Raw genomic sequence first — 24,863 nt, forward strand, 5'->3', positions numbered from 1 at the left:
ACAAATGGAACACAATCTTGGGTCTGAATGTTTATACTGGATGAAAATAATAAAAATGTTGATCTTTAGTAGCAAAAGCATGGAATCACTGCATTGTCTTCCACTTAAATTTCTTACAAGTATTTCAGCAAGGCAACTACTAATTTACTTGAACGTGAAGTTTGATCAATTGTTGCATTAAGCATCCTGGACTTAAGGATAACACGATAGTTTTAGAGTTAACTAGTGAATGAAAACAGAGCTTGCTTGGATTCAAGCCAGTGATACAGGTGCTTGAAGGGCTGATTCTAGCTCCTCATCGAGAACATTGTTCATCATATTTATCGATTAATCTACAGCAATACAACGCACTAATCAAGTAACCAGCTCTGGGCTTGTGGGTTTGGGCTCATTTGTGTGACTGCAAGAAGATAATTCAAGGTAAAGGTATTTCAAGATTGATTTTTTATTGAACGTTGCTGCCTATCCGAAGAAGAAGAAGCAGAGGAGTTGAATCAATGGCTTGGCGCCTTAATAAATTCCCAATCCTTAAAACCCTATTAATCTCCTCCCTCCTTCCTTCTCCACCAAACCCAACCTCCAATTCATACTCCACTTCATTTCTAATCACAAAAAACAGCCACAAGAAGAAACGAAAGAAGAAGAAAGAATCCCCAAGAACCAAACTCATCCAACAAGAATCAAGTCGTATCCAACACTTTGAACAATTAGTCCAACGCGACGCCTACTTCCGTTTCTTAACCAGAACTAAAGAGTTCATATCCAAACAACCGGAACAAGTAATCCCACTAGACGATGCTGGTAAACTCTACCGTGAACTGGGCTTCCCTCGGGGCCGAAAGGTAGCTCACTCTATCCAACGCCATCCTTTAATTTTTCAGACTTATAGACACACTGATAGGAAAATGTGGTTTGGGTTTAGTGATTTTATGGAAAATTTGATTGAGCAAGAGAGGCTAGTTATTAATTCTATGGAACAGGATAGGATAATTAAAATCCGTAAATTACTTATGATGTCGGCGAAGAAACGGATTCCTCTCAGTAAGATTTACCACTGTAGACTACTGTTTGGCATTCCTGAAGATTTTCGCGATCGTTTGTATAAGTATCCTGATCATTTTAGACTTGTAGTTGAAGAAGGTGGTAAGCGGATACTCGAGTTAGTTGATTGGGATCCTACTCTAGCTGTGAGTGCATTAGAGAGGGATTTCATTTTGGATGAGGATAGAGTTAGCAAGGCCTTTAAGTTCCCTATTAATCATGGCAAGTCTTTGGCATTGGATGAAGATGATGAGAGGAAAATCAATCTTTTGAATACACTTCCTCTTGTTTCTCCTTATTCGGATGGCTCGGAGTTGAACTTATGGTCTTTGGAAGCAGAAAAGTATAGAGTAGGATTGTTGCATGAGTTTTTGAGCTTGACACTAGAGAAGAGAGCTTCAATACATCATATTGTGGAGTTTAAGGAAGAGTTTAGTCTTACTAAACATACTTATCAGATGCTTTTGAAACAGCCTAGAACATTTTACCTTGCTGGCACTGAGATGAATTGGGCTGTGTTTTTGAAGGATGCTTACACTAATGCTGGCGTTTTGGTTGACAAGGATCCGCAAGTTGTGTTTAATGAGAAGCTTTATAGATATGCTGAGATGAAAAATATGGACGGAGTTGATGGTGTCGACAAATTTTCAGCTTAAGACTGTTTGCATTTCCAGAGTCTGGATACTGGACATCCACAGGAAGAAATTGGCTGCGATGGACGCATTGGCTACCTTCCCGGTGGAGTGTGTTAGGCTCATAAGGTAGTTTCTGGCTTTCTGCAATGGGCCACATTGTTCTATTCTTCTATTGTGATATTTGTTATGTTGAACTGCATTTTCTTCCAAGTGAATAATGGAATTTTCACTTGTGCTGTTTTTCTACTGTTAGTCTTTTTCTGAGTTCTGCAATATCAATCATCAAAGAAAGAACTTTGAGACTCAATATTAGGGTCATCTTTGAATTCTGGGTAGAAAAATTAAGTTTTACTTCACGCATTGCATTTGGTGTACTCATTTCGCATCTTGCGACTGCAAGATTATAGATTTACATTTGGTCTAGGAGCAAAGTTTAGCTGTAAAAGGATCACAACTTTCTGCATTCACAGTAGCTGGCTAATCAAACATGGACTTCTGAATGCCTGAGTAATCCCTCTAATCACACATTCAATCTGTGTACTGTGTTTGAGACTGAATTCTACGACATCCAAAGCTATAAAGGTGTTTCATATGTTTCATTTCAAACGTAGACTGCATATCTGTTTACACTCATAAACCATCAAACCAACCAGCGGAAAATAAAACCAATCCCAGACTCTCAAATCTTAAACTAGCTTTTATCCAATCCCTGTCTTGGATTGTGCACTCTAAGAAGGGGTTTATAACAAGAAGAAGAAGCAAGAGCGGATTATTTGCGTTTCATGGACGAGTTACCAATCTTACTTGATAAACGCTTGTTTTTCCGTTCACCTAGGGTGCTCTTATGCCCATATGAAGTAGAGGATCCACTTGTACCAATCTGCTTCTGCAGTTTCCTACGAGATGCCCACCCACCGGTACCAAGTGCGGCTTTAGCAACACTGTTTGTGGCTGCTTCTCGTGCTCTCTGGGGCTTGATCGGCTGCTTGTTCAAGTAAGCTAGCCGTGGGAGGAGACCTAAGACCACCTTACGCAGCTGGTCATCACCAACATTGCCTTGAATTGGATTCCCCAACAAATTCAGAGCGAGCAAGGAGCTGTAGTTTGCAACAAGTTGACCAAGAGCTTTTGTGGTGGTTATCTTGTTGAAACTCAGGTCCAATACGGTCAGCTTCAATAGTCTATGCAACCCTTCCACATTGCTAATCTTGTTCCCAGATAGATAGAGCTCTTTGATTAGATTACAGCTCGAAAGGCCTGCCAACAAAAAGTATAAGCAATCAAAATTTGCATCCAATCAGAAGGACCTGAAATGTGAACTCAGTTTGACGTACATGAGGTTGATCTGTGGTGGTAGTGGTGCATGTACATACACATGTACACGTGTTTGCATTAAACACTTGTAAAAGCACTTAAACACATGCTACACTTGGAAAACATCTTAACCTATCTGTATAGGCATGTAGATGGACAGATGGTTAAATTGAACTGTCTCGGAAGAGGCGGGGTAGCCCAAGTTAGAACTGACACTACACCCATTGGGTGGGGCACCTTTCGCTACCATTCCATCAATCACACATTTTCTCAATGATAAAATCAGGAAAGTGAATTGGGATTAACTTAAAAGTTGGGACTGAATCAGCTCACCTTGGCCAATACGGGAGATTCTGTTGTAACTTATGTCAAGCACCCGTAGCCGTGTTAGATCTTTGAGGCCTTCTATAGTGACTATCCTGTTTCTGGACAAGTTTAGCGTATGAAGACCCTTGGGAAGTGATCCTGGAGTAACATGAACTGCAGGGGAAACAAGAAAACAATCAAGCAACTGACTATTCGTATTACTGTAGCTAAAGTTCTTGATTCGGTACCTATGAAGTTGCCTGACAAGTTAATGGAGCGGAGACTAGAGAAGCGTGAAATAGTAGGGACGACTTTCAAGTTCATACCAGTGATGTGAGCGACAGTTGAGGAAGAATTTAGACTCTGAATAACGCTGTTAGCATGTAAAAGCTCCTCTGAAATATTAAGGTTGCTATGTCGAATTGCGGTTCTAGCTGGTGAACCGCCGGTCTCAGGGGAAGGTGGGAAGAAAATATCTTCGTCAACGGTTTCATCATCATTAATTCGAAGAAGGGTTTGATCATGGACACTGTTTACCCACTCATCAACCCTGGTTAAGGAGGATGATTCTGTAGAAAATGCCAGCCACTGGTTCTGAGGCAATATACCAGAAACCTCACCATGAAATCTATCCCAATTTGAATTGCTATCCATTTTGCATTTTCCTGAGAATGATCCTGGTGAATTCACCATACCTGACTCTGTACCCCTATTTGGTTCCAGTGTATCTGAACAATATCCGCCTTTCTGGTCTGACGTGTATTTAATGGACGAAAGCCTTAGCTTGTCCATCCTTGATTTGTGCGTGTTTCTGTGGCTCCAAAGGAATAGCTTCCACCAGAGTTTTTTACTCCTTGAAGGTAGAACTTGGCTTGAAGAATGCTTCTTCAGCATCACCTTGTCTGCACTGCGAGGTGTCATTACTGATACTGGGCTGGCACGTATTTCATCAAGAACCTCCTTTTGCATACTGTCAGTTGAGTTCTGCAAATCTTCAAAAGAATAAGATCTTTTTGACGGCAAGTGCTCCTCTCCCTTCCTAAGCATGTCTCTTGTCTCAAGATTAGAGCATGAGCGTTTCAGTATTGGCGATGCCCAGAAATCATCCCTCTTCATTCCTGGATCACTGACATGCCCACTCTGGATCAGATCGTGATCCAACTCAGCATTTCTTTGGTAGCTCTTCTGCAATTGGTTGTTGGTCACAATATCAACGGAGTCGTAAGAACTAGTCTTTCTCAGACCTGTTTGTTCTCTGTCACTCACTTGAGCTTGGAAATCAAAGTCAGAGAATTCCCTCCTGATAGAGGAATTGTCATCATGCTCATCACTCCCCTCATATGCTGCCTCTGCTGCTTCGGCTTCCACAGGACTATCAAGGTTAGCTACCTCTACTGTGCATTCTGATTTCTCTAGAATTCCAAAGGGCACAGTGTCACTGAAAGTGGTCGAGTACAACTCGTTGCCTTCTGAAGGTTCTATGGGGCGTTCTAGATTCGCCTTTAGATTTCCATTTTCATTAACAAGGTATGTAGATACCTCTTCCACCTAATACCAAATAGCAGAGAACAAAATATAACAGATCAGAAAAAATAGATGAATTAATAACTGCAACTAGGAAAGAATGCCTATTCAAGTTATGGTGCTTACCTTGATTTTTTTCTTTTTGCCAACCAGCACAGAGAAGCAGCCCAATATAGCCATTTCAGACAAAGGGGGTTTCTTGATTATCTCAACAAAGAAGAGTACACAGAAACTTTTTTGCTCCTAAAAGTTTTTTCTACCTAATCTTTCACATCTTTAAGATCTGAATACAAAAACCCTACAATCCACAAAACGAGATTCCAAACACACTGAAAATATAAATGGCGTATTCATTCAAAGGAGGTTAGCCATAATCAATGGGTAGAGACAAGGTGGAATTTGGAAGCAAAGAAAGAGAAGAGGAAGATGATGATGAAGAAGAAGAATGGAAAGGAAAGTTTCTGGCTCCTCTTCTTGGTTGAGCCCACACCTTCCTCCAGGGGAGAGAAGAAAACTCTACAGTATCGGCCAGAGTGATCACCACAACCCTTTCTCACAAACTCTTTAAGAAAAAAACAATCCTCTCTAATAGAATACAACTGACCTCCTTCCTTCCTGCAAACCATTACAGGAAACTCAATTATTATTTCCTAAACAGTACTTCTTTTTTAATAGATATTAAAAATCCTTCTATATAAACATCATTTGCAAATTGCAATACAATAAATTAGAAAGAATCAAAAGTTACTAATCTCATTATCTATTATCATTCAAGAGATAAAGGTGTACCTGTTGAAACTTTGCAACAAAGTTTTTGCCAGAGAGATGATGACAAGCTGCTTTTGATTCTTAAAAAAAAACTTTTCTCCCAGGCGTTGAAACCGGAAACTGTGTTGAAAATGTTAGAGAGAGAGAGAGAGATGGTTGTTGAAGAAGAGACGAGAATAACTAGCTTTATTTAGAAGGACACATACGCGCAACAAACACGGAGTGAGTTAGATTACTACTGCTTTTACATAGGTAGATACAATGATAAAGAAACCTTTTTTATCTTTAACTATTCTTATTATTACATTGCCATTGCCCATTCTTCTACTCTATGGAGTTGTTTATCCATCATGCATTCATACTACATCTCCTATTTGCTGCCGAATTGGACCACTGTGACCAGCTTAACTATTTTATTTCCGGATGAGACAAGGAATTGGTCTTAACTCCATGAAAACGGTTGCAAGTTGCAAACCATGCAACTTGCTGGTGTAGTTGAATTGATGATGATGATGATCCAGACATGTCAGTGTCTCGAGTACAAAAGTTCATGCGTTAGTGAGTCAGGAGGTGCATGTGCTGTTGCAAGGACATCTGGTACAAGTACAACAATAGATTCTAGTTGTCATCTCCCACCGATCTTCCAAAACGGTAAATTCACCAACTTGGTGGATTTTTCACCATATCCATCTTGACACCCTATAAGTCTGTAACCAAGAACCATAAGCACTTATTCGAGTTTCAACTTGGAGGTCATCATCATGTATATTCGGTGAGCCTACACTTTCTAGTAGGCATCTCGAAGTCTTGTTTATGTCATTTGCTCCAATTTGCTGCATGTCGTTGGTAACTTGGTATCATGAAAACCAAAACCAAAACAGGTAAGAAAAGTATTTATTAATAAAATGTTAAAGTCCTTCCATTAGTCGTAGAACAATTATTAAACAGATGAAAATCACATGTCGCCATTTTTCTTATTTTAATCTTTAGCTAATTGACTTAATAATTCTTTCACCATCATGTGATTCATGTCCATGTACGCCTGGCCTACTTAAATTCTTGTCATGAATTATATGTCAATAAGACAATGTGAAGATGCAATGTTCCCCATGGTAAGTTGGTATTAATAACCACGACATGCACAGTCAATCATTATTATAAGTTATTCTGCTTCACAGAATTAACTCGAGTGACAATCCGAAGAGCCGTTCAAGTTTGAAAATAGGAAAGTAAAAAAGAGCAAGCAATTTGCTTGAATGCAAAGTTTTGACTGCATTAGATTCTTTTTTGTACAAAAAAGAAGAACGTGGCAAACAACACCAACGAGAGTGGGCACCAAATAAGAAAGAAGAAAGGGCAGAATTCATCACAACCTCTTACTTAATCAAAAGAATATGAGACATACAGCGATCTGAATACAACCATACACATACAAGAGGCCTTCCTGTGAGGGAATGGGCAAATAGGACCTACTCTTACTCTCAGAAATAATAGAGAATGCAATAATCCAAAAAAGATACGTAAAAAATTTATAAGGTGTGCAGTCTGATTCCTTCCGGGAGAGCCTTTGCGACCACCTCTTCTAGAGCCTACAGCTTGCAAAGTTTTTGTTGAAACCCAGTGACTGACAATGAGTTCATACTTTCATATATAGGTGGTTACTGTTAATCATGCAATTTGTTCCGAAGTTTATGGATAGAACTATAGAAGTGAACTAGGTTAAGGGCTCTGGTCGAGTGAGCGGAGCGAACGATCTTGGTAGAAGGGGGGGTATGCGGACAAAAACCAAGTTGGTTGGTTTCTGTCTGTCTGTCTTCAACTTGTCTCTCATTTTTTTCTTCGCCCCCAATACTCTTTCTCCTTCACCCATCTCTCTCTCTCCCCCGCATCACCCAACTCTCTCACCCCCACCCACCCCCCCAGCTCCGCTCACTCCCCCACTGCCACGCAGTATACTAGTTATCTTAGTAGTACGTTTACCACTCTCTTCCGTTCAACCTGAAATTACTTAAAGATTTTTGGTTGTTTTGTTCGGACAAAATATTGTCGGAGACATTCAGGGACCACCTACATGCAAGGCAATCAACAACCAAAGTCCATAGGTTAATTTGAGTGGCATTTTTCATAGAAAACTTTTGCTAAATTTGCTGGGACACACTAACCATTCAGAATCAATTATAGACCCAGTCATCTTCAATAAGGGACCGCAAGCCGGAGGGATGGGTCAGGCCGTCAGGGAGTAAGACAAGTTTGGGGCGGGGAGTAACACAAGATAAGATACGAACTTGACAAGGTGTGTGTGATGTATATATGGTGGGCGGGAGTACAGTCAAAAGCAAGTTATCTAGATCTTGCCAACTACAGGTAACTCCAATGAGTTGAGCCAGGTATCATGATTTCACCATTTGAATTGGTTACTGGTACTGTGAATCCATTTAATTTCTTGCAGCATAATTAAACATCTTCTCTTGTAGAGTATTCACTAGTCAGTTAAGTTCACTGGTGGTTTAAAGTGAAAAATGATAATAAGAAAACAAAACAGGCTAAAGAGCATCAATTCCTTCCAGACTTCCAGTTGCTAGATGTATGATGCCTTATGACACCAGTTCAATGACCGTTAAATGATAACACCTGAAATCAAGAAGTTTCATATATGCTATATTCAAGCACTTAATTACGCAGTTGTATCACTTGCATGTGTGAAGCATGAAGGTAGCAGTTCGTGGCTGCAACTCCTCCGCACGCTTACCTATGACTGATTTACCAACCTAGTGCACAAGCTCAGAGTCACCATGAGAACAGCTCCTAGCTCGATAACCCAGTGGGAACGTGTAATCAAAATTGAAATACCAAAAAAGTGTGGAACAGTTCAGAGGGGAAAAAAGGAGTGGGGGGAGGTGGTGGTTGTTGAAATACACATCTCTTTCATTCGACATTTACCTCACTTTATGTGAACCATACTATACATGACTGTAAAATGTACAGATATAAAAATGAAGACTAGCAGATGATTTCGTATGTCAAATTGGCATTGCAGACTTGACAGAGACGGGAGACGTGTCCCATCTCAGGCAAGAAGACATTGGAGAATGATGCATCCTAGCCCATGCCCCATGACATATAGTAATTGATACCGTTAGGTCACATGGCCTGTTCAACTCTCAGCTGCTTGGCTGCTTATCCTCTTGGGTACAAGTGTTTATCTGTTAGCAAGGACATTGACAGTAGTCGAGTATTACTACTAAATGAAAAATCATTCTAAAGATGCTAAATTTGGGGAAGAAGTGAACGTACTTTTCCTCAAGTCTTGACTCTCGAATGACAAAAAAGCATAAAATTTGAGCTAACAAACCCTTGAATTATGAGTTACAATTAAAGTAAAGTTGGTTTTCTCACCCTGCTTGTGAAAGCCATCTCCAGCTGAATAGTTGGTGGGACTGTGGATGGGTCTGCAAGTATGTTGAACTGCTTCCAAGGCCATTTTCTTCACCAACGAATTGTTCTGAGTAACTAGAAGTTGAGGGAGACCAAACTGGAACTACACCACCATCTCTCTCTCTCCTAGTACTGCTTGAAGATTCTGCTGTGGACTCATTGACATTTTGGACTCCTATATTAAAATTGAACTGAGGGGTGTTGTTGTTTCTAAAAGTTCGTGGAAGGTTCAATGTCTCTCTCCCAGGTTGTAGATCCCTGGTTGTGTTTGTTGGTACTTCTGCTCTGCTATTTCCATCCGAGTTTCTATCTATAGAAGGTTCCTCTTCAACTCTTTGCAAAGAAGCAGTCATACTGGGAACCATCTGATCCTCATGGCGCCTGACAATCGTTGCAGGGTTGTTCCTAACGGGTTCCTGATCAACTTCCATCTGTATATCTTGGGGAAAGGCAATGGGAGTTGATTCGAATGAGTCACCTAGCCCTTCGTCAGTTCCATTTTCAACCGCAGCTCTGCAAGCTGCTTCTTGCTGCCACATTTCACCAAGTGCTTGCTGCAACCTAGCTTTTGCAGCGACTATTTCCACAATGGGAAGAGGGTAGTTCATGCCTAGTTCAACCCCAGCAGCTTGGAGTACGGATTCTGGTGCATTCCATGGGTGGTGTATCCATTCAGTTGGTAGCCTAGCAAGTTCAGGAAGCCATCGTCGTACATACTCTCCATTTGGATCAAATTTATAACCTTCTACCTATATTCCAGAATAAGAATAGTTAGATTGTATAAACAAGAATAAATTTGATAATCGCTACACGAAAAGCAATCCAAAACTAAAAACCAATTACATGTAGATATCATTGAGCTTCTACAACTTGCATTAAGCCACTATTACTGATGGCTACTAAATAGAAGAAGCTGCTGTGCTGTTTAACAGGGTACTAGACATAGATAACTGGTACACAGAACTAGAGTTGCCTCCATTATCCATTCCCTTGATAAGGACTTTTGTGAGGAACAAATTGCATTCTTGAAGATCAAGGAGCTCATAAGAGAATTTAACCAAAGCAGGAGAGGTGGATATATGCAACACAAGGACAAGCAGTTCACTCTTGTTTCCGTTTTTTTTTCACGTGGCCATCTTGCCAGTAAATGCACGTAGCAGAGACCGAAAAAATTGATCATATCTTGAAACTCTCAAGATTCAGTAATTTACATGAAGGTATATGGAAAAAAGGAAAAAGAAACACTACTTCTAAGTTATCAGTACCTGAGGGTTATCTATACGATCAAACTCACGACCATCAACAATGGTGCCAGATATGTATTGCCAACCAAGAGCATCACTCTCCAGATCTGCATCTAATAAGGTATCCCAGAAATACTTCATTCCCCATCTCCAAGGAAGCTGCAAAACCTTCACAAAGAAACTAGAGACAACAACCCTTATCCTATCATGTAGCCAACCAGTTGCCCAGAGCTCTCTCATACCAGCATCAACAAGAGGATACCCGGTTCGACCTTGTCTCCATGTCTTGAAATAGCTCTCATTGACAATCCAAGGGAAAAACTTAATTTGTCCAAGAAGAGGTCTTTCATGACTGTAAGGGTGATTATAGCTCATGTATCTTGAGTACTCTCTCAGTCCTATAGACTTTAGAAACAAGTTTACACTCTCTTCACCTGCCTTGTTCCCCTCGTTTGCCCATAGAACTTGCTTGATGCGAACTAGATGAAAGACCTTCCGCACACTCACCTCCCCAAAATGCAAATGAGGTGAGAGAAATGAAGTCGTTGCGCTATCAGCCTTTCTACGGTTGACGGAATACTCAATCAATGGCCCATTAACAAATATCGACAAAGCTTTGTTTGCGTTGCTCCATCCAGGTGACCATGCTCGGGCAAGAAGTGCATTGCTTCCTTTCTCAGATTCCTCTTCAAATACCAGTGTGTCTGAAGGACACCTTGACACATCAGCTGAAACATAGTGACCAATTTTTTAGTGTAAAAGCAGAGAGGACAATTAAACACTCTATGTATCATGGAAAAGATCAAAAGATGGACTATGGACTAAAACATCATCCAGTAAGACAAAATAAGAGGCATGTAAAGTAATAATCACTTCCTAGTCCTTGCAGATTTCATTACTTGAAATAACAAAAATAAGTGGATCTTTTAGCTGAAACATTTCCACAGACTGCAGGATTAGCGATCCTATCAAATGCACAAGTTATTGACGAGCTCTTAAAAAATATATAAAACTGATATCCAGTGTACATCAGTAGTGAAATTAAGATCAGGGGTTTGAGATACTCCTAAGTCCTAACAATTTCTTAATATATTTATGTTTGCACGATTGACTTCATGTTAACCATTTAGTACGTTCCTGAATTGCTGAAGAATGTAAATTTCAGATGGCTCAAGTATAAGGCTTCCATGGGGTTGTCTAACATGTTGGAAACTATCTACCCATTTCTAGGTGTGTCCCACCAATGTTCAACCCCCCACACCTCCTGAATCCTGATAAATAAAAATCTGTCATCTCCGACCAGTATCAAGTACTTTAGTTTTAGCGTACACTACTATATGTTTAGGTATTGTTGACAGAACACTTCTGACTAAACGATATCAAGAGTGGGAGCAAGTCCCTGTATTAGCTGATAGAAAATTGAGTTATAACAGCTCCTATGCCGAAAAAATACATAGCTATTTATGTGCAATAGCAAGAGTGAATGACAGTGATTAACCTTTAATTCTAATGGATTACTAAACTGGAGATTGCAGGATCACAGACCTGACGTTATCCTCTTTGGTGGAAGCATTGGTGCCGCAGGATCGTAAGGCATGCTAAGACACCTATTCCAGAATTCCAAGAAAGTGTTGAATGGGCGACCTTGGACATCGGTAACCTCCCATGGTTCATAGAGCAAATCTGCATTAAACGTGCGTACATCTATGCCTTGTTCACTCAGTAGCTCCTTTGCTCGGTGGTCCCTTACAAGCGATATAGGGTCTAAAGAAAATAAAAGACAAAAACAGTTCAATAGAAGATAATAGTACCTAATAATCAAAGAAGAAATTCGATGAAGTCAAGAGGCAGAGCCACATGAAAAAGACGAGTATTATCACTAAGAAGAACAAAAGAACAACAGAGATAAAAGAGAATGAAGGGAAAATTTTGAAATTCCAAGAAAAGACCCATCTATCAAATGCTCAATCAAAGAACTGTTTTTTTTTATTGGCACTCCTTATTATACATATGCTATTTGTGTTAGCTATAACAACTAACAAGAAACAATACTAATCGATGTAAACATTAAAGCACTAACTGAGCACATATATTACAAAAGACCCAAACAATCATGGCATGAAAAATAAACAAAAATAAAAATAATTGTAGGTGAGAACAAAAAAAAAATAATACAGGAAACAGAAGAAACAGACCATATAGATGATTGAAGAAGAGCCGAGTAGCGCCAGTGTCTTTAACAACTTGAATTAGAGACGAGATACTATCAGTAGACCTCTTGGTTATGAAGGAAGTTCCAAGGCTCCCCAAGGAACTTTGAAGTTGAGCTAGACTATGCTTCAACCACCACCTTGAAACTCTACCAGGGTGATAGTAGCCCTCCTCCTCCGGTGCCCATATGAAAACTGCAATGACAGGTCCAGCCCTCACAGCAGCAGCGAGTGCTGGGTTATCCTCCACTCTAAGATCTCTCCTGAACCATACTATAGTGCACTCACCACCACTACAGCCTGACATCTCTTCAACAACCCCAAAAGCACACGCACATACTCTCTCTCTCTGCCCGTGTGTTACGTGTATTCTGGCTGTCTATCTACCATGAACAAACACTATACAAATGATGCAATAAATGGAGAATTTGCATCACATCTTTCAGCTTGTAGACGTAAAGTCATACATAAATTATTGATCTTATCATCAATATTTCTTTGATTTGGAATAAAGTGAAGTCTTGGGACCAACGAGTAACTTGTGATGACTGCTGATAACGGCAGGAAACATGGCCATGTCCACACAAAAGTGAGGAGCATCTTCCACCCACAAATCTTTATTTCATTTTTCCTTTGTTTTGGATTTGTAATTTTGCAACCACACAACTTTATATCTTAATTTATATTCTACTAAATTCTTCTTATCACTTCCCCATCCATGCAGAACTGTCCTTGTCAAAAGTGTCTGGAATTTCCATCTCTTCCTACTTTGTATGGGCTTCTACTGATCCAAATCACTCAACTCACTCTCTCTAGCAAGAGACCATATTATGAGAACCAGGACCCTTGACATCTTTACCCAGAGCTCATTGCCTCATTGTCCTGTGAGTGACATTGCTTTCAGGACTGTGACTTGTGGTGTGAAAAAGCCCGGATGAAAAGTCAATTGTCACAAAATCAGATGATACCCTCTTCCCCAAGTAATAACGACATATAAACTTAACTTTACCAGCATGAAAAAGTAAAACTATTGTTCAAGTTACAATCTTTTTATATATTTCTTTACAGATTGTCACTTCATTCTTTATTTCCGTGCTATAATTTACTTGCTAAACATGGATATTACAACGAAATTGTCACCGCATTTGATCAAACAGCCTTACTGGTTGCCCATAGGCCCATACCAATCATTGCACCATTTCTAATGTTCGAATATTGAAAATGGTAAACTAACAGCATGTCTGCTACCTACAAGTCTACAACAAGTCTACAAGTTAGATGAAACTTGCTTATCATGAATATAACTGGAGTCAAGTGCTTCCAGGAGTAAGTGAACAGCCATGAGCACTAGACATGCTTCAAATCAAGCGGTGGATAATGTTTGGATAAGTACACCTGTTGACCACCAGTCAACTCAGCCTATATAAATTCTGCCATTGTTAACTCAGTATACCTGATTCTGGGGAACTAGTCACCAATGCTAACTAATATGTTTACATATCTACTGTACAAGAATTTTGCACTGAACACTTGCTCAATCAGTACCAAGAAACAAAATAGAATAACGACGACAACATATCTGAAATGAAAAACTGGATAGTAACTCAGCCTTTTGACCATATAGTTCAGTCTTTAACAATGAATGGTGCTTACAAAGAGGGGATTTGGTTCTCTAAAATACGAAACTTAGGTATAAACCCCCTAAAGAGGCAGGCATTACATGCAGAAATGCAAATCCTACTGCTTAACATATCTAATAGAAATTATCATTTACACAAGCATACCCGTCAAAGCAGACAGAAAACTAAGCACTATCTACAGGTCCAACATGATTCAGAATGTATTCTGTTTATCAACACAACAGTGCCACCATTGCTTGGTTCAAACACAATCCAGCGATGACGTCCTCATCCAGCAAATAGAGGAATCCTAAAACTGCTGATGCTGGATGGAACAAGTTATCTAAATATCAGAGGCTTGTTAACTGTAAGCCTATAGTCAAAAGGTGATGCAGCACAACCTCAAAGTTCATGATGATGTATTGGTTACATTATGATGATGTCCAAACAACTATATAATTTTGTGAGTAGCACTAGAAAAAAATTACATTGAACTGGTACACCTGCCTATTAACTCTACTCTAACTGTCATTGGATCTAACAGATTATTAGATGGTACCATTAGAAATTATATTGATGGAAAACACTGACTGATTAACTTAAACACACTATAACATTACAATGTACAAGAAAAACAATTGAGATTGAGGCTCACTCAACACGCTGAGGACATGAAGGTATCATCATCCAACAAAGCTTCAAGGTTAATCAGGTCATCATCATCATCATCACCAGCTTCTACTGAAGTCTTAAGAATCCCATCCGACACAACCTGAAAGGAAAATACAAAGCGAACTCATGGGGCTTAGCAAATGATTGTGTGTCAAAATGAGATGCAATTCAAGAGAGAGGTATGGTTGGTTATTGTTAAGGGTCCTCTAATTCTTAAACTCAGTGTAAGAACAAGAAGCCGCCTGTGCTTGGAAGATACTGAAACTGTTAAAAGTATTGTACCTTTGTTTCCTGAAACTCCGTAACAACATTCAGCAACCTACGATATTGATCTCTTGCTTCTGGATACTGAACCATAGACTTTACTCTAGCAAGTGCCTTCTTCAACCTTTCCTCTGTCTGTTTACGGCCTTCTTTCAGAAAATCATAATCATCACATTTTGATGGCTCACATTGAATCATTGAACCCTCTAATTGAGCATCTGGCCGGAAACCGCGCAAACCACTTCCCTTTCTTCTCCAGCGTAAAATTACTTTTTCGACAATCCCTACTGACCAGATGATCTTCTTGTAATGTTTCCTCACCTGGTGACCCCTTACATGGGCCTTTTGAACAACATAAACAGTAGTAAGAATCCACGAACCAGAGTCAATGAGCGGGAAAAGAAAAACATTTCACTGGTGAGGAGTGATTTCTTGTTCACGACGTTACAAGCTTCACAGAGACGACTAGGTATTGATAGAGTAAATTTACCATGAAATGTATTTTTATTAAATTAAGAATGGATATAACAGGGATGGACCTGAAGTTTCACAATCCGTTGACGGATTAGCAAAAAATCTTTTCTTCCTTTCCAACCACGAAACTTATTCTGAATCCTTACTGCAGCTCTATGAACAGGTTCATTATGTTGTCCAGGCTTTTGTGCCTTGACTGAGATAAGCGACAGAGCACGCTCATTTGACATTCCAAACTTATTATCGCCATACTCAAGTAACTGCTTTTTCTGGAAAGATTGCACCCTAAAGACTTGATGAATGCGAGCGGCAGCTTGAGTTGCATTACAGACAGCGGTAAGTGAATCCTTCAATGAAACATCTGAGATATTACCATCACTAACAGGTGTGGCAGTCCGTTCCGAGACTGTTTGTGCCACTTTCTCCCCTAAAGTTTCTGGAGCTTCACAGTCCTTTGCATCTTTAACATTAAGGGTAGAGAGATGGGTGGTTAAGGAAGTTTCTGCCAGAAAACCCGCAATCCCTTTATGTCCATTGCTTGAAGCAAGGTCTGCAGGTGTTCTACCCGACGGAAATTTTGGAGAGGGATCTGTCAATGCTCCTGGAGCTGCGCCCATTTGGAGAAGGGTAACAACTGTGCGCTCTCTGAGTTACAGGGCGTATCATGAGAAACTATAATGCATCAAATAAATCTTTGGAACATTAAAACTTGAAAGCATGTTAAATAAGTCACTAGTACTTGCAGACACTAAAACTAATTCAACTAGATAAGTAAACACATAGCTTGAGGATCTCACCTGCCACAAAATGCTGCCCAGTGAAGAGCAGTCCACCCATTCACATCACGGAAATTAATACTGACGCCTGCAGCTACTGTTGGTGCTATTCCCCAATCGTAACCCAGAGCAGCTGCTAAATGAAGAACACCTTGTCCCTCCTTGTCTAATACACTAGGACCTTTACCATCTTCAGTTACTTTCTGAAGAAGCCATGCATGTAGCTTCTCTTTTAGTATTCTCTGTAGCAGCTGATCCTTGACTTTACCTGGGGAAAATTCCTTCTCCGAAGTAAGCTTTATCATTTGGAGCCATTCATCATCATCTTCTTTCATTAACAAACTGATTCTGCTGCTTATAATAGATTTCTCAGCAATCGGACTGGAAGCTGGTTGACTAAAAGATTCCAGAGATAGTAACTTCCCAAGACGTATATGAAGAAGTATTTCATTAGTACTGCTACTACGAAAATCTTCCATGTCAACATCTTGAGCATACTTGACTCTAAAATCAAATTCTCTCACTTCACTACAAGCTAACCTGTTAGAACATGTTATGTAAAAAGGAACCCTGCCAGCTTTATGTGGTGGAGCAAGGCAACGAAGCACACCATCTGCTAGGACCTCCACTGGAACCTCCACTTCCCCAAACATACATGACCATTTACATTTAGATGCATCCTGATTCTTTAAGAATGTTCCAGTAATCAGGACCTGTTAAGACATAATGATATGAGATATATTAAATTTGTGACATCGCAGATGCTCTTTGTCATCCAATAAATAGCAAAGATAAGACTTATTCATCATTTAATTGAGATTATCCAATGAATAACTTGTTCTGTATGGTCAAGCTTTCAAGTACCTTAGTATCAGAGTCTGTATATGCCCAGCTTGGGGAAAAATCAATAATGCTGAAGAGTTGCTCCTGAGAAAGTACGGTACTCAGAAGGTATGCATCCAAGTGGACTTGTGGGGACAATCCAGAGTCAGCAACTACGCTTTCCCTTTCAACAGAATCCCAATTAATTACAGAACAAGACGGCAAATGTGACTCATCTACCTCTCCAAGTTCTTTACTCATCCAACGGGTGAAGCTATCAAGTTTCTTCAACCCTTCTGTTTTAATGTCATCTATTACTGGATGTTTCACATTGCAAGAGTTGTTGACAGTTCCATCTATAGTCGGATTGTCCTCTACATCCGATTTTGAAAGTATTCCAAGGTCCACGTCTGGGAGCTGCATTTGAAGTTCATTTTTCACAGGTTTGCAAATATGCTGGTCAGGGTTCATCAAGAAAGACTTAGGGGTATGATCCAGATCATGAGTTTCTTGCACAGGAAAACTCTGCTCATGGACCAAACCTGTTTGCAACTTCTGGTCCATCTGCCAATTAAATTCATGTGAAGAATCATTTTCGTCGGAAAAGGTCCAGGTGCGCCGATAAAGTTATAACTTCAGAAATAACAGAACAATCCATTGCTAGGTCCAGTAGAATAACAGTTAACAGAGAGATTAAGTGTCACAATCTTATTAAAAGTTAGTGACTGCATATGCAAACATAGTACATGCTCACAAAAAGAAACTAATAGGGTTTATGTAAGATACTTGAATTAAACCCCTCTCTCAGAACTAAAAAGTCCAACTTGATATTTACCTCATCTGTGAAATATTGCCCAAGCATCATATTTTCTTGTTTGGGCATATATACCATAGTGGTAGGTTGTGTTGAAGAAGCTGATGGTACAACAGTGCCATCATACAATTCAGATGTACAGTTTTCCAACACTTCTCCCCAGGATGTCAATTGAAGCTGATTCTGAGTCTCATAGCTTAACTCAAACCTAGCATCAGTACTATGTCCCCCCTCAGATTCCCAAGCTGGTTTCTTTTCTTCATAACTGTCTGGCAGGAGTTTCAAATACATAAACATGTTAATATGTCAACTCCTAACAGGTCAAGAAAAAAAAAAAAAAAAAAAGTTGTACACAAATGAGAAAAATGTTATTACATTTATTGTTTGGAGCAGACAGGTAGTAGGAGTTGAAGAAGCTAGGATCCAGAGATCCTGTTAGAGACCTGTCCTCATATTGTTGGAACTCGGGAAAAGAGTCATGTCTGGAACTAGCTTGACAATTACTCGCTACACCAGTTTCAACTTTAGTTAATATTTTGGTTGGATGAATAGCTGAATAAATGTAGCTATAATTCAGTAACTGATATAGATAATTCTTCTATAGAAGTTCTCTAAACTGGATACTTGTTTAACTTATTGAAGATGTGTATTACAGTAAAAAATAAAAACCAACAGATATACCAGACTCGACATCTTCGTATTCTGATGTCTGAGCACTGTTCAGGCTAGTGCTATCTGTAGTTCGTGAATGTACTTGATTACGGTTTGCAGCAAAACTAGAAGATACAGGGCTGCCAATCTGGGAACAGAGCGCAGCTTCTTCAGTATCTCTAGTGCGGGTAAAGTTTGTTTTGCTCCCCTAAAGAGACATTATGAGTTATTCAGAATATGAAGATCCACGATCGTAAAAATTTAAAATATGGGGAAAAAAAATAAAATAAAAGAAGATGAGCAATAGAAAATATTCCATATTGGTAAGAACGTTCACTCCAAACATCAGCAAATGTTAATGCAAATAGTTGTTGCAGTCAAGATTCCACATATATCTACAGCATCTATGAGTTACTTGTTGCATTTCTTCCATTTGATAAAAAAATCCCACAACTTCAATATGTCTGCATGTCAGTCTATCTTTCTTCTAATTCATGTAATTAAAAATTGTGTTCTTCATTTTCCAATGCTTCAAGAATGAGTATCTTTACTGGCCTTTTTTTAGGAGAATATTAATAGAGAAGATGGTGATATTGTCATTGGGGATACCTTCACTTAAGTTATAAATATAACATAAATAGAGGCTTTCATCGAATTCTCTATATCTTTCTCATTTTTTCCTCTCCTCTTCTTCTCTGAGGACAAGAATTAATTGATTTTAAAAGGTACAAAGACCATAAAGTATGGGAAAAAAAAAATGGAAAAACTATTAATATGTTGAACATTAACCTGGACTTCCCGATAGTGGACAAGAACAATGTGCATGTAATCCCTGCAGCATCAGAAAACTCAGTAAGAACTAAGAAGAATGGAGAAAAAGAAACAACCCATGGTTACTACAAAAATGAGCACTTCATAGAACTACAGATAGCCAAAAAAAAAAAAGAAAAACGTTGTTCAAAAGAAGTACTCCTCTCAAGATAATGGATTTAGCCATAGGACTACATATAATAAAGCCAACTAACATACGCCAACATAACAGCAAGAAATAAAAGTGAAACAATGGTTAAACTATATCAAGAGCTCATCAAATTTATACTCCCCAAAATTTAATTACCAATACGATTCTTGGAAAAACTATCAGATGGATGGCACCACATAACCGCTCAAGTTAACAATAAACATTTCATCAGTTTCACATTTAAAAAAATCTTACTCGAAAACACGGAAACTCATTGATGAGATACAAAGTCTCACTATTTAAAAACAGAATGTCCATCAGATGAAGGAGCACAACAGTTTAACAAAACAACTTGTGCATTTAATATTTATTTGTCTTCACCACTAAAGGGTGGCTTATTTTCTTCATTTTGCAAATATTTCAATGAACTGAAAAAAATGTTATAAGGGGGAATTCTTCATGAGGCCATGTGGCTAAGGTTCACAAAAGACAGGGATTTCAAAAAGAAAGCATTCGGAAACTTGGAAGGAGGGGGGAAAGAATGATATTTAAAAAATTAAAACAAAAATAAGACTAATAATAAAGTTCTGATTCTTACTCTTCAAGCATCCAATAACTGCGTCTTTGAAAATATTCATTCTCTTCACCGTGGGCATAGTAGCAGTGTAACACATCAATGCTTCCAGCCTAAAAATGCAAAGATTATGACTAACCGAAAAGTGCAATCGGGTTCCAATCAAGTCTATCCTTAACTTATATAAAAGAAGCACACTTTATCAACATAAAAAGTCATATATATTGTTGTAAAAGTAAAGCATTGCGAAAAACACTAACCTTTAATCTTTCATGAGCTTCCTTGACAGTCTTTCCATCTTTTTTCTTCCGCCAGTTATGTCCATCCTTCCGAAAGTATCTCAATACTTTCCGGTCAAAAAGGAAAAGTGACCCGTCTAAGAAGAAGAAAAAAATGGTAATAAGGTTGTATGAAAAGGAAATGAAAGAAATATATATAGGAAAAGAAGAGATTTTTATACTAGGAGGCTTATTAGGGGGCACTGGAGCAATATGAAAGTTGCGATAGTTGCGAAGAATTTCACAAATTTCAGCAGGGCGTAACCATCTCGTTTGTGCTTCCAAAAGTATCTGCTCAATGTCTGCAAAGAGGAAGGACTAGTAGTAGTTGTGATGGATGGGCAAATAAAAAAAAAAACAACAAAAACAGGAGGTGTCTCACCTAATTGATTACCCAAGCCACACCGCCGATGCTCTGCCATCAACAAACAACACAAAGTCCAAGTGATCTGCTGCCTTTTCCAATTCGATCCGCGTTCTCTCTCACAGAGTTGAGTTTAGTTTACACGACACAGAACAAAAGCCGCCCTTTTAGCAGCAGTAGTACAGTTCCAATGTTCCACGAAATCAAACATGTGCTCATTTCTTCTTAGTAAATGTCTACATTACCTTCTTTTTCTCTTACCACACTATTTATTCTTTAATTTGTTACAAGGACACTGACTGAACTGTCCAATCATTCATTCTTAAATCTTTTACTAACTAACAATCGTCAGCCTCACCTAATTAACACGGCAGCTTGTTTGAACGGAATGTTTTATTCCGTCTCGTGTGTTTTTTTTAAATTTTTTTGATTTTTTTTTTTTGAACAGAATGTTTCATTACGTTTCGTGTGTTTTTTCGATTTGTTTTTTTTAATTTCAAATGAAATATTTCATTTTGTCCGAAGCTTTTTTTCGATTTTTATACCAAATCAAACATTATTAATATTTTTTCATTTTTTCAAAATCAAACATTCCGCAGTCTATTCACCTTACATCTTTTCACCAAAATAGTAGAAAAGAGGATAAATTGAGCCTATGTGGAAGTGAATTGGGAATGCTCTTACTTACTTGCTTGCTACTGACCTCATATCGTTACTGTGATCCCACTATAAAATCAATCTAATTTTGTCTTTCTTTTCTTTTTTTCTTTTGATAGTTTGGAGATGTATTATGAAAAACAATCATGTCTTTAGCCAATTACTGCATTCTGTAATTTCTGATTTGCACATTGTAATTCTCATCCATCCAGATAAGGGATTACAATGTGAGCTGTAAGCACAATCTGTACTTCCGACTGACCTTTGACCTACACATTTGGCTATGATTCTTGTACAAGTGCAAGACTCAACCTTAACCTTAATTAAGGACGACTTAATGTGGTCCTGTATTTGTTCTTCAACGCCGGAAAAGGACTACTAGACTTTTAAAAAAGGTGTATGCGTGTAACCTTGAGTGTCAAGACTGGAGGGGCCAAAACTAGCCAGCCTTTCATATGCTGGGTCAAGTGGTCAACAACCAATACAATCTCATTCAAGCATTAATGTCTCTAAAATGTATACTATTAAAGATTCATAAATCAGTGGAAACATGGAAGAACCCAAACCACAATTTATATTACTGCAACATCTTATATTTTGAGTGTGTTTTCAAGTTTTCAACCAGTGGTATCAAATCAAAATAGAACCGAGTACTCCCTGTCATGGATTAGTATACTTATTTCTGAAACTGTGTGGCTGGTACAGGGACTGATTGATGGATGAATTCCTACAGTGCTGGACCAAATTGCTTTACAGACCTTTATTAGCCTCCACATTGTAGCATGCTCTAACGTGTTTTTTTACCTTGTACGATCATTCAACTTTGAGAACAATCTTCATAAATTCGTAGACAAAATAACTTATAGCAGCCGATGGTAAAACCTGAGAAAGACAAAAGGATGAAGAATTAAGAGATAAACAAAAACTAATATTCGATATCGTTACAACTTTATAAGTACTGACATACTAGTTGCTGATTTAGCCACTACTTAAAGGAGGAACTGCCAACCAGCATAGCAACAGAAAGAAATGTAGCACAATGAAGCTGCTAATTAATTATGTTAAATAAATTACCAAAATCCACATAAGAGACGCATTAGGTATAGAGGTGATACTCCTTGGACATACTGGACAAATGCAACAGTGAAGTCCCACAAGCCAAGTCCAAAGAGGGACGACTCAGTTGAAATTCCATAAACCATGCCTCGGAATAATAAGAAATCTTCAAGCTAATTCTCAATTTAGTTATCCTCTGGATTTATGACTGCTATAACAGTCAGAGGCATGTTGTCGCTTCATATATTCCAGGTTAAGAATACAGTTTGATTTGCTTGTTCAGCTCACATTAGTGAGTTTTCAGTATCAAGAGATGAGTAGGTCTTAGTGTTATCAATAAGACTTCCAGAATCTGATAAAGAACAGTCTGGACAATGCAGGGATCATCTTCTACATACCTGTAATAAGCTAGGAACAAGTCCTGCATAGAGTGCAGGAATGCCTCTTTGTTCCACTATCTTGGCGCAAGTCGCCAATGCGCTTAACTTTGTAGCCTGAACTTGCATTTGGAGCTGTCTCCTCACAACTTCAAATGGATAAGTGGCAGCTTCAGCACAAGTGCCAGCAATAGCCCCATAGAGCAACGTTCTCATGGGACCCAACTCCATTTGTTCCAAAGCATTTAGCTCTTGACCTTGTTCATTCATTTGTTGAATCCTCATCTTTCCCTCAGGTGAATGGAGATAAGCTGACTTCAGCATATCATATACACCATAGAAAACTGCACCTGACGGAGCCATGCTTATAATAGAGGGGACTAAACCCTTGTAAAGTGAGAAGAACCCTTCCATGTGAATCATGTGACTGAACGCACCAATAACGCCACCCAAGGCTTCCCCACCAGGAGCCACCATCTTTGTACGAATCTGATATTTTAGCATGTAACAACTTATAAGCAATCACATTACGTTAACAAACAAATATTTGAAAGACTCGGCATGGAAGAAGTTGTAAGGGAGCCAGTTCAATTATGTCAGTTGGCCCTACAACAATAATCTCAACTCAACACAATCTGGTCTGACAAACAAGACACAGAATATTTGAACATATATACCGTGTCCATTGGTAAGCAAAGTATGGTAGCAGTAATCCCAGCAGCAGCTCCAGCAAGGAACCTTTCAAAATTTGTGGTTTCCTCATTCCTAGATACTCTGAGCAGCTGCTTTCTATATGTGTCATAAGCGTAGAAGTTTACTGCTTTGAATGGAGCTGTTCGAAGAATGTTGACAAAGTTTCCCTTCCAGAAGCCTTTCAAGCCTTGATTAGCAGCAATTGTCTTGATGAGCTCACATAGATTCTTCTTCTCCCCAAGTACTATATATTCCAGCTTAAGTCTCTCAAGCGGAGCAACAATACTTCTGATACAGCAACATGCATTTCCAAAGTGAGACACAACGTTGTGGAATTTGAGATGAACGTACATTTGCACAATTGCTTCATTAAATCCAATGTAAGACACCAACCAATCTTGACAACAAGATAAAACAAGATGACTTTGTTGGACACTTGGGTGTTCTGTTCAGTTATAAATTCTAATTAAAAGACAAGAGAAACATGACAACAACCAAAGAGAAAACATACCTTGAAACCGCTGCAGCTATGGCTCCACACCATAGATGCTTTGTGGTGTTCAATGCACCATGTGATCGAACCACCGTGTTTGGTTCCTCCAAACTCTTGTCCTCTGTTGATTCCTGAACAAACCCTTGATCACATCCTTTAATAGACAGACTCACTGATAGAAACCCATTACCATACAGAGCTGAGCCTCCCTTCTTCTCTATCCAAGAACTCCCCAAAACAGCAGGTTTCCAGCTAGTGAGAGATGAAGAAGAGCAGCAAGGAAATGAAGATGATGACTCAAACGAATTCGAAACACCCCAAGTGGTAGAAGAAATCAATAAAACAAAGGAAGTGGGAAGAGATGTTCCAAGAAACAATCCACCACCATTTGGAAATGGAACTTCATCAGATATTGCTATACAATCTCTGAACCAAAGTTGTATCCCATGCATTGTGAGTGTAAGTGAAGTAAGTGGAGATGGAGTTGATTGCGAAAATGAGAGCGAAGTCTGTAAAAGTGTGGAAAGGGAATTGTTTCGACAGATATTAGGTAGGTAGACTCTAGCTCTAGCTTTGTTGCCATCGCCAAACTGCTTTTTGGTTTCTGTTTTTTAAGTAAAGGACTGTTGTTGCATGTTGAAAACTAGGAATGATCTCATGTCAAGCCATCTTTCCTGGTCGTGTTATGTACTTATGTCACATCTCTTTGTCCTTTTACCAATTTCCTGTTTCTAACATTTTTCATGTTTTTAGGTTGTAGCAAAACTACAAAACAAAATATGTAGCTGCGATGTTAGTAGGCAGGTAAAAGCAACTTCCACAAGTACAGAATGTTGATGGC

General features: G+C 38.9%; 5 protein-coding genes across 13 annotated transcripts; 1 reads left to right on the forward strand and 4 right to left on the reverse strand.

Annotated features, from left to right (window-relative positions):
- Nucleotides 1–87: 87 nt before the first annotated feature.
- On the forward strand, nt 88–2,017 carry LOC147472783 (Ubiquitin carboxyl-terminal hydrolase family protein). Its single transcript, XM_086588226.1, has one exon. The coding sequence runs from the start codon at nt 498–500 to the stop codon at nt 1,695–1,697; it is 1,200 nt and encodes a 399-aa protein (XP_086444352.1). The 5' UTR covers nt 88–497; the 3' UTR covers nt 1,698–2,017.
- A 236-nt stretch (nt 2,018–2,253) lies between these two features.
- LOC147472784 (Outer arm dynein light chain 1 protein) lies at nt 2,254–5,798 on the reverse strand. 2 transcript variants are annotated; one of them, XM_086588214.1, is made up of 5 exons: nt 5,610–5,798; nt 4,947–5,431; nt 3,545–4,844; nt 3,324–3,470; nt 2,254–2,933 (listed from the first exon to the last, which is right to left on the reverse strand). In XM_086588214.1, exons 2-5 carry the CDS (start codon nt 4,998–5,000, stop codon nt 2,446–2,448), a joined length of 1,989 nt encoding a protein of 662 aa, XP_086444340.1. In that variant the 5' UTR covers nt 5,001–5,431; nt 5,610–5,798; the 3' UTR covers nt 2,254–2,445. The 2 variants fall into 2 exon arrangements, with proteins under 2 accessions (XP_086444340.1, XP_086444341.1); XM_086588215.1 differs by having other exon boundaries at nt 4,947–5,435.
- On the reverse strand, nt 5,758–13,088 carry CRY1 (cryptochrome 1). 3 transcript variants are annotated; one of them, XM_086588211.1, is made up of 5 exons: nt 12,463–12,949; nt 11,813–12,031; nt 10,289–10,995; nt 8,985–9,772; nt 5,758–6,438 (listed from the first exon to the last, which is right to left on the reverse strand). In XM_086588211.1, the coding sequence occupies exons 1-5, from the start codon at nt 12,782–12,784 to the stop codon at nt 6,405–6,407; spliced, it is 2,070 nt and encodes a 689-aa protein (XP_086444337.1). In that variant the 5' UTR covers nt 12,785–12,949; the 3' UTR covers nt 5,758–6,404. The 3 variants fall into 3 exon arrangements, with proteins under 3 accessions (XP_086444337.1, XP_086444338.1, XP_086444339.1); XM_086588212.1 differs by lacking the exon at nt 5,758–6,438 and adding an exon at nt 8,493–8,791 and having other exon boundaries at nt 12,463–13,088; XM_086588213.1 differs by lacking the exon at nt 5,758–6,438 and having other exon boundaries at nt 8,908–9,772.
- Nucleotides 11,895–21,258, reverse strand: LOC147472786 (calmodulin-binding transcription activator 3-like). Of its 5 annotated transcripts, none has more exons than XM_086588206.1 (14): nt 20,765–20,959; nt 20,565–20,684; nt 20,365–20,480; nt 20,129–20,217; nt 19,359–19,401; nt 18,600–18,777; nt 18,294–18,470; nt 17,940–18,187; nt 17,147–17,668; nt 16,304–16,995; nt 15,572–16,151; nt 15,051–15,374; nt 14,752–14,868; nt 11,895–12,031 (listed from the first exon to the last, which is right to left on the reverse strand). In XM_086588206.1, the coding sequence occupies exons 1-13, from the start codon at nt 20,802–20,804 to the stop codon at nt 14,752–14,754; spliced, it is 3,246 nt and encodes a 1,081-aa protein (XP_086444332.1). In that variant the 5' UTR covers nt 20,805–20,959; the 3' UTR covers nt 11,895–12,031. The 5 variants fall into 5 exon arrangements, with proteins under 5 accessions (XP_086444332.1, XP_086444335.1, XP_086444333.1 ...); XM_086588209.1 differs by lacking the exon at nt 11,895–12,031 and adding an exon at nt 13,858–13,896; XM_086588207.1 differs by lacking the exon at nt 11,895–12,031 and adding an exon at nt 14,307–14,421.
- Nucleotides 21,259–21,959: 701 nt separating this feature from the next.
- Nucleotides 21,960–24,597, reverse strand: LOC147472787 (putative mitochondrial adenine nucleotide transporter BTL3). Of its 2 annotated transcripts, none has more exons than XM_086588219.1 (4): nt 24,041–24,597; nt 23,514–23,817; nt 22,858–23,325; nt 21,960–22,285 (listed from the first exon to the last, which is right to left on the reverse strand). In XM_086588219.1, the coding sequence occupies exons 1-4, from the start codon at nt 24,472–24,474 to the stop codon at nt 22,217–22,219; spliced, it is 1,275 nt and encodes a 424-aa protein (XP_086444345.1). In that variant the 5' UTR covers nt 24,475–24,597; the 3' UTR covers nt 21,960–22,216. The 2 variants fall into 2 exon arrangements, with proteins under 2 accessions (XP_086444345.1, XP_086444346.1); XM_086588220.1 differs by having other exon boundaries at nt 23,514–23,926; nt 24,041–24,136.
- Nucleotides 24,598–24,863: the final 266 nt, after the last annotated feature.

Source organism: Coptis chinensis, unplaced genomic scaffold (genome assembly GCF_015680905.1).
Source record: "Coptis chinensis isolate HL-2020 unplaced genomic scaffold, ASM1568090v1 utg73_pilon_pilon, whole genome shotgun sequence".
Lineage (NCBI taxonomy): Eukaryota > Viridiplantae > Streptophyta > Magnoliopsida > Ranunculales > Ranunculaceae > Coptis > Coptis chinensis.